General features: G+C 38.2%; 1 protein-coding gene across 1 annotated transcript; it reads right to left on the bottom strand.

Moving 5' to 3' along the window:
* Window positions 1-1,531: 1,531 nt before the first annotated feature.
* Window positions 1,532-2,050, bottom strand: LOC126719443 (uncharacterized). The gene has a single exon (XM_050421995.1). The coding sequence runs from the start codon at window positions 2,048-2,050 to the stop codon at window positions 1,532-1,534; it is 519 nt and encodes a 172-aa protein (XP_050277952.1).
* Between the last annotated feature and the right edge of the window lie 7,562 nt (window positions 2,051-9,612).

Here is a 9,612-nt window from a genome sequence, read left to right on the forward strand (position 1 = left end):
TTCTCGACTTCTGCTTCTTTGTGGGATATGAGGAGTCTACGTTAAGCTTGTGGACAATAAACTCGGGATCAACCCCGGGAACTTCATAAGGGTTCCAAGTGAAAACATCCATGTTTTGAATTAGAAACAACAATACTTGGACTCTTTCCTCATTACTCATGCTTGCTCCAACCTAAAAATATTTATTAGTGTCCGGCAGTATTTTTACCTTTACTAACTCCTCAATGCAGCCAACCCCCACTCCTTCTCAGGACCCCTTTGATTGCTATAAAGGGTTTTTCCGGGACGCATCTTCCCGTTCAACATACTCCTAATTGAACCGCCCAGTCCCCTCGTCTTTTACCAGTTGTCCGGTGATTTCTCTCTGACTGACCTGATTCCCCTGCTTCCAATTCACTACGGTGGTAAGACACTGTCTGGCCGCTTGTTGGTCTCCTCTTATCACGGTGACACCTTGTTCAGTTGGGAACTTAATCTTTACATGTAGTGCTAATGGGATAGCCCTCATTGAATGGATCCACGGTCTTCCCAGAATGGCAATATACAGGGAAAATGAACTTACTATTGTGAATGTCACTGCCACCTCTTTCCCTCCCATAATCACGGGTAGAGAAATTTTCCCCTTAGGAATCACTACTTTGCCGTCGAACCCAACCAAAGGTGAAGTGTGCTTCATCAAGTCCTCCTTCCTTAGCCTGAGTCCCTTGAACAGATCAGGTCCCCTTAGTCGAGCATATTACACTAACCTTATTAAGCTGGAATATAGGGATTCTTTTAGGCTTTCTTTGGGTTCAGTTAACCCCAACATAAGCCTTACATTACATCGGCCCCGCTTCCCTGGTCTATTATCACCCTTTTTACCAAGAAGCCGCTTATCCGGGCCGTGACCACTAATGCGTCATCATTTGGTTGGATCGTCCCCTCCAAATCGTCATTGTCGAATGAGATGGGCTCCCGTGCAAACTTCATCTTCTTACCCGGCGACTGTAGATCCGGGTTACCCTCTACCGGTACTACTGTCAACACTTCTTTCCTCCTTCCTGCAATGAGCTTCTCCGAGGCAACATATTACTTCAATCACCCCTACAGGGGGTGGGAAAGGGTTCCCCTTTTGCCGAGTATCTTGCCCTATGACTCTGTCCCTCGAGTCTAGCACGAAATCCTTTAAGTGCCCGGCTTTGACTAATTGCCCGAGGTGATCCTTTAATACCCAGCATTTTTCGGTAGTATGACCTTTGTCCCGGTGATAAGTGCAGTACAAATTCTGATTCCTCCTGGATAGGTCCCCAACCATCTTATTCGGCCATCGAAAATACGACTCGTGTTTGATTCAGTCAAGAATCCTGTGTACCGGTCCCTTAAACGTTACATTCACTTCTCCCATTTGTGCAGCCGGCTCTTGAATCATCAGACCTCCCCGAGGCCTGAACGGGAAACTAGTCTGCCGGGGACGATTCATCATTGGTGCCTTACCTTTGCTCTACAGCCGGTCATCCTCTAATCGTTTATATTCCTCGATGCATCTCATAAGCTACTGCATGCCTTTGGGAGGCTTCTTGGCCAATGACTCTCGTAGTCCAGAATCCTCGGGCAACCCCATCCTAAAAGTGCTTGCTGTGACCCTTTCATTATCCCCACCTATCTCATTGTATAGCTCCCAATACCGGCTGGGGTAACTACGGAGGGTCTTTCCCGCCCTCATTTTCATTGAGAGAAGCGCATCTACTGGCTGAGGTACTCGGTTGCACATCACAAACCGAACGCCAAACTCTTGAATTAGCTTGGAGAAACTATGTATGGACCCTTTCCGTAACCCGTTAAACCACCTCAAAGCAGTTAGTCCCAAACTCGAAGAAAATACCTTGCACATCAGCACATCGTTATGAGTATGCAAAGACATCATTTGAATATAATGGCTGACGTGTTCTACCGGATCAGTCTTCCTGGCATAGCAGTTGAATGGTGGACGGGCAAACCTGTCTGGCATCTTGGCTTTCTCGATTTCGTTCGAAAACGGGGACTGAGCTGCTTTTTGCAGAGCGCAACTCATGGCATCCATGGCAGAATTCCGAGGTCGCCTTTCTTCTGGGGAGAGCGAGTCTTTAACTTGATTTTCCCGAGAATGTGAACGGTCTCGACGTTGCCCCGATTCCCAGGAGGGAGACCGGTTCCTATTTCGTCAAGACCCTTTCGAATGCGAACGGTCTCGATACCGATGGGATTCTCGGGAATGTGAACGACTTCGCAGTAGTCGAGGTCCAAACTGATTAGATTCCTCTCTGTATCTATTTCCCCCAATTCCGACCTCCTATTGACGGTCATTTCTGTCTCTTCTCCGGCGCCTACCTCTCACCTCCAACTCCAAACCCCTGACTAGTCTTCGCAACCATTCAAGCTCTTCATCCCATTCCTCTCTTTGCCTACGTCCCGTAGCACTAGAAACCGTCCGTTGGGTTTGGTACGACCCTTCTCCTGTGCCAGACATTTCTTCTCGTTGGTCGTACTCCCTATCTTCTCGTTCTTTCTATCTGCTCTCTCGCCAACTTGACCCCTGAGAAGACCCTACGGATCCGGTTTTCGCATGGTCCCCTGAATGTCTTTCAAACATTTTCCCCGAGCTCGAGTCCCTCTAAAACCATGGCGTCGTAGGAGAGCCCCACGGTGGGCGCCAATTGTAGGCTCCAAAGACGAGCTTGCTAGGCCAAATCGTTGTTTGGGCTCACAATCTATTTGTGTGGTAGGTCTAGGTATCCTACTTTGGGTTGTTCTAGGCTTAAGGACCCAATGGGAGCACTACCCTCTCTTTCTCTATGTTTTCTTCTTCTCAAATCCTCTCTTTCTCTCTCCTTTCCTTTCCCAAAATTCCATCCCCTTCCCATTCATACATTTCTCCTATTTATAGCCCTTGTTAATGGGGTGATCATCATTATCTTCTCCTTTAGTGCCAAGAAAGGTCCAACGTCAATAAATTTAAATGAATTTTTTGGTACGAGTGGCTTTGGGAACGGTTCCCACTGTAGCAAATGTGTTCGGCAGCGGAGTTTCCTAAGGTTCTGTCGAGTACTTAAATGGCGATGTGACTGGGCACGTGTATAGAGCTCGGAAATGGTTTCCCGGGCAGCATGCGAGCGAGGCGTCCGCTGTCCGCTTTCCAAGTACCCGGACAACACCCAGTTTAGACTAGTAGTTATTGTGGGCTTGGGTTGAGGCTTCTGTTGGTGAGAAGGTTGGACCCCCAGCCCATATCATTAATTTATGGCCCAAGGCCCAAATGAACTTGGACGCTAGGTGCCGTACATATACCATATCTCAAAATAATTTTATATTTCATCTGCTAATTTTATCTAATAATGAGGTGAATATCATTAACACGTGAAATGTCATTACCTTTCTCATCTACCCCATCCGCGGACTCAATCAATTCTGTAGAGAACACATGGAAATGGTTCCTGCCATCTTACACAAAGCGGCCTAACAGACCGTGTAATGAAATGAGCAGACTCTTATGCTTGTCTAGGGGATACAATGTGTGACCCTTGGAGATCTGATTTGGATATTTTTTAAGTGTTTGATGAGTTTCATATTGGACATTTACTAAACAGATATGAGTTTTATTAACAACTAGCTGTAGACCCACGCGATGCCTGAGAATATCATTAATGATCATTTGTGGATAAACTTATTTAAAAGTAAAAAATTTATAATAATAGTTCTTTTAAGGATTATTTTGTGAATTGTCAAAAGAAATTTTTTACTGCTTAAATTAATAAACTACCATTACTAAAAAAAATCAAAGAAATGTAACACAACTTATCAAATTATTCAAACAAAATTTTGTGAAGAAATCATTTGAATTAGCATACCCTAGAAAATTAATAATTAAATATAGTGTAGAGTAAACATGGATTTTACAAAAATTAAACTATGAATTCAAATTGACATAATAAAAATAATAATAATAAAAGTAGAAAAATGAAAAGAAGACAAATCATGATGTAAATTTGTGTGTTGTTGAATATTACTCTCATACTTATGGACTATATATTTTCATATATAGTAAGAATGTAACTATTATTTGAATAATTACTGTGATTTATTGATAATAATTAATAATAATAAATTAAAATATAGAACATTTTTTTCCCTGATATAATGGTGGAGGCAGTTGATTGTCATTTAATTTAATTAAACCAATAGAGAATATACTCATATAGTCATACGTTTGAATTATTACCTAGGCAAACAAAGAGTCATTCTTATAATATTTGATAACTTTTATATTTAATGAACCATTTTAGAAAAGACTTTGATTATCATTATTATAATGCATTAGAGTCACAAAATATTTAGATAGTTTATCAAATATGACGTGGATAATGAAAATAAAAATGCTGCAATAATTTCCCAAAAGAGTGGTAAGCCCGTGCGTTTACAAAATGAACTCACCTAAATTGTCAAAAACAATACACCAAGAATGGGAAGAAATTAAATTGAGCATTAACAATATTTTTTGTATAAAACATTTTCCCTATTTCACATAAGATAGTTGAGAGAACTTAGCGAAGGCAAAAATATTTCTAAACCTAAGTTTCTATAATGCATTGGACATATAGAGTGTTAATGTGTGAAAGCCTATAACAGTTGAGAGAGGAAGCCTATAACGCATTAGGCTTAGGCAAAACATTTCATATACATTGGACTTTCATTCCTATCACATTGCATACTCATGAACAAATAGAAACTTAGAGTGAGGAAGCAAAACATATTCTAATTTTACACACTATCTATAACGCATTGTTAGTAAGTAATCTATCTCTTTCTTCTTCTTCTTCTTCTTTTTCAAAAAGTAATCCAAGATTAATAGCTAACAAAAGCTGATTTTTTTTTTTTTTTTTTTTTTTTTTGAAGAACTAATGAAACTTGAATTGCGTACAAACTTGGCTTAAGGAATCCAAAATTCGATAAGTTGAACAAAATTGAGCAATATAAATCAATAACAAAGAACCCAATTGCAAAAAGACCAAAACTCTCAATGAAAATCAAAGGAAATTATGAACCCAAACCCCCAAAACCAAAGCAGTCCAACAAAACAGAATATAAAAAAAAAAAAAAAAAAACAGCTCTTGAAATTTTTGAAGGGCACCCATTTACAAATACCTCATGTAGAGGTCAAAGTTCAAATACCCACATAACAAAACCTTAAAATTTTGAATATTACATGTGCAAAAAGAGAATGCAACCACAAAATCACAACAAAGAGCACAACTTTGAAGCAAACCTGCATACACATACCATATAAATAAACCTAATTCAAAAAACTCACATGAGAAAACCTCATAAAACCGCCAAAAAAGAACCTACTATGAAAAAAGAGTTTACCTTTGTGGGTCACAACCAAAAAACTTCAAAACCATAGATCACCATCAAATAAAAGCTAAGCCTCAAATTGAAATGAAAGTAGGATACTATTAGCTAGGTGGTGTAATGTGATTGGACATATAGAGTTGGGTTTTAGAGTGAGGAAGCAGAGAGCTAATAATCTTAACCATTGTTCTAATACCACTGGTCCTATGCTTTTTGTTGGAGTTAAGTCCAAAACTATTCATCTTCCAGTTAAGAGAGATAGAGAACATCTAACTGTTTATACATGATCGCTTTAATTTTATAGGGACAGTGGCAACTAAATAGGTATGAAATGGTTGGGTTCAATGAGGAGAGGAAGAGGCAAGAAATGGGGAGATGGAGAGTCTCAAACATTAAAGAAATTATATGGGAAGTTGAAAACAGTGGAGATAGGGAGTCATGGGTGTTATGGAAGTTGAAGCGGAAATTTTTAAAACACTAATAGAAGAAGAATGAAAATAAAATAATTTTTTTATTAATAGAAATAATGACGTGGTTGCTGATGTGGCTTAACAGGAGCGTAACAACAATAAATGCTACTCTTCAGGTTTTAGATATTGTGCGCGCCGGAAATGAGACTGTTGGGCTTAACCTCACTTGGGCTCATAACTTATTTATAGAGTGGGCTTTAGGATTTCCTACTTTGGGTCGTTCTCGGCACAAAAACTCAGAGTAATATCCCTCCTCCCTTCCTAAATGACTGTTTTTTCTCCCTTTTTCTGAACCCCCTCTTCTTCCCCAACTTCTCTTATTTATAGCTCTAAGTTAGTGGGGAGATCATGATTACTGCCATTGTTAGTGCAATTGAAGGTCCAATATTATCTGTTGTAAGTGGATGTTTAGGTGAGAGTGGAATGCAGCGATTATGGCTTTGGAACTTGGTTCCAACTCAGGTGAATATGCTCAGTAGTGATGTTCCCTGAACTGCCGAGCATCCTATGGTACGTCCGGACAAGGTTTCATTGATTGTTCGGGAAATTTATACCGAGCATAGGTTAGGGGCCGAGGCTTAAAACTCGTATTTCATGAGGGTAGTTTCAAGCAGAACTTAAAGTGATGGGGCTGTGCCATTGGGCCTGAGCCTAGGGCCCATCTGGGTCTTGGGACCTTGGTGCCGTACAGATATATATAGATATAAATTTGTAAAGGACCCGCGCAATGCATGCATAACACTTTAAATTACCATGCGAAAGATTATATAAAATGTTCAAAAAATATGTTAGAGAAATAACATGAACTAATGCCATAGAAATTAGTTGAAGTAGTAAATTAATCATGAAAAGTGAAAATTTAAAATTGTGCACACATGTTCATTAAAAAATTTCACTTAAAGTAAAGAGCAACTAAAGGATTAAAGAACAATGTAGGAATATTGTAATTTAAATAATAATAAAAATATTTTAATCCATTCCATATTATTGATCTTTAGTATATGGTGTAATTGTACCACATGGCAAAAGCTCATGGTCTCCCACATGAGATTTTTGCCTTCTTATTTAAAAAACATAACCAAATAAACTATTTATATATATAATTAATGGACACCTATAAATAATTAATATATGCATTTAACCCATGACACATTCAATAAACTAATACTTTGACATAAATGTAATCTTTGTTAAGGTGGAAACCTAAATGAAGAATATGTCACTTGGTAGAACCTTATGCACTCCCACATAAAGTTTTTGTTTTTTAATATATATTGATGATTGATGATTGATTGATTGATTGATAACTATAAAGAGTTTTAATTGTAACTAGTTTTTTTGAGGTATAACACAGATAGGGCTATCCACGGGTCGGGTCGGCTTGAGTTTGGGCCTGACCCGAACTCAACCCGACTGGATCGGGTTATAAAAAATTTGACCTGCAACCGACCAATATATGGGTCAGAACCGGTGGTTTGGGTCAACAGTTGAATGGGTCGGTTTGGTCGGTTAGGCAGGTTTGGGTCGAAATTGGGCTAAAATTGTGAATTTGCATAATTTTTTTTAATTCAACTTTTGACAGGCCTTTTGGGCCCAAATTAATGGGCTTACTACTTTAACAAAGATTTATATCATTAAATCATGTATATATATCAAATGGGCCTCTTTTCACCTCCTTTATTTCAAATTGGCCCATTACACAACTTTGAACCCTTTGGGCCTCCAGCTCTTCAGTCCAAATTTAATTTTCTGGCTCACATCTAATGACAAAAATACAGTAAATACATAACACATAACAACCTGGGTAATTGCAAGCACATAAAAAACACACATGATATTACTTTCTAACCATTTGTTAAAACCACACAATACAAGAAAGAAAATTTTTCAAAATGCCTTTAGCATTAGGACCTGGGCAACAAAAGCACAGGAGGATAGAGCAAACAAATTCCATACATGTAAACCTGGGCAACCTATTAAACCTGCCAAGTTGTGCCAACCATTCCATACATGTAACACAATTTACACAAGCCAGAAAACGAATTCTAACAAATAATTCAATCACAGCCACACCACAAGTATGGCAACAAAAGATAATAAAACATCTCTTGCAATATTTCCATAGAGTTAAAGAAGGCAGAAAGGTAGTTACTGCAAGTGTGTAAGGCAGTAAACTACCAAGGCAGTAGCTAGTTATAATTAGTTACAAACTTACAATTATGAAATATCTAAAGTATTTCCAAAAAATAGCTTTTCTAAAGCATTTAAAGAGCAACTACTATATAGTTTAGTCCATGACTTATAGAAAAGAAAGCCTATAAACTTAATAAGTTTTCTTTCCTATAAGCAAGAGTTGATTTATAAATCATCAGTTAGAAAAGCACTGTCCAAAAGAACTTCCAAATTGCATCCAAAAATCTGCCTCCTATACAAAATGTGTGTCCTTCCTCCTACAAGAAAATGGGCAAAAAGATATTTATCAATAAAAAATATAAGGACAAGACCAAAAAATACAGAATAGTAATAACCAAAAACAATAGAGAAAACAGAACCAAACTCAATAGAAATAACACTAAGGGCAGAAACTTACACAGTTTGTGATTAGTCATCAATGCTAATTGAGATACCTTTGCTTGAGCTTGAACTTCCACCACCTGCTGCTGCTTGACGTATAACTAGAAAAGAGAAAGAAATGAAGGCTATTAGATTAAATTTCATTTGCATAAGACACATTTAATAGCACTTAATAGACAAAAAGTTTGGAAGTTAACATATTACCTAAATCATGAAATTCATCTTCCAAGGCCTCTACCTCATCCTTTGATTTACGAAAAGAAATTGGAACCAAGGCTTGAAGCCAGTCTTGTGCACAAAAAAGATATTGAACCATAAGTGGGGAGAGTGAACTTCGAAATGGATCAAGTATGCGTCCTCCGGTACTAAACATTGACTCAGAAGCAATAGTAGAAACAGGTACAGCCAGCACATCCCTAGCCAATTTGGACAGCACTTGATACCTATTTGAATTGGTCTTCCACCACCCCAATATCTCAAATTTCACATCCCCCCTTCTACTTTCACAATTTTAAGCCAAATATTTGTCAATCTCATTGCTATACCCTATGGACTGCTCACCCTCCAAAAAAGGGTCAAACCTAGAATTAACCATTGCATATGGATTGCTACAACCAATTGACTCACCTTCTATGTGTGTCCTCTCCCTCCCACTTGCTACTTGTACGTTTGGTGAATCAACACGAGAGTAAAAATCATACAACTTGACCAAGGTATCCCTCACCAATTCAATCAACACATCAGCCACTTCATTCCTATAAATTTCAGAAAAACAAAACTTCAAAAACCTCAACTTCTTTCTTGGATCAAGAATCACAGCCACATACAAGAGATGATTCATTTTATCCCCTTTTCCCCAATACTTATCAAACTTAGATTCCATTATAGTTGCCATGTTTTTCAAGAGATGGTTTTGTAATTTACTTAAATGGGAAATATTCTCTTGAATGACAAACATCTCATCAAAAAAGGTGTTTGCAGTAACATACAAAGAACCTGAAAACTTTTTCGTGGCATTGTAAAAAAGCTTCAAAAAACCCACAAATGTCCTACAATTTTGAAAATCAATACTACTAGGATATCCCATACCACCACTATTCTCCTTGTTCATAAAGTATGAAGAATAACTGTTATCCTCAAAGTCCATTCGTATGAACACTTTCTCAAATTTTTGTGGGATTTCTAACGTGAGGTAGGTAGAGTT

Source organism: Quercus robur, chromosome 3, assembly GCF_932294415.1.
Source record: "Quercus robur chromosome 3, dhQueRobu3.1, whole genome shotgun sequence".
In the NCBI taxonomy this organism is placed as follows: Eukaryota; Viridiplantae; Streptophyta; class Magnoliopsida; order Fagales; family Fagaceae; genus Quercus; species Quercus robur.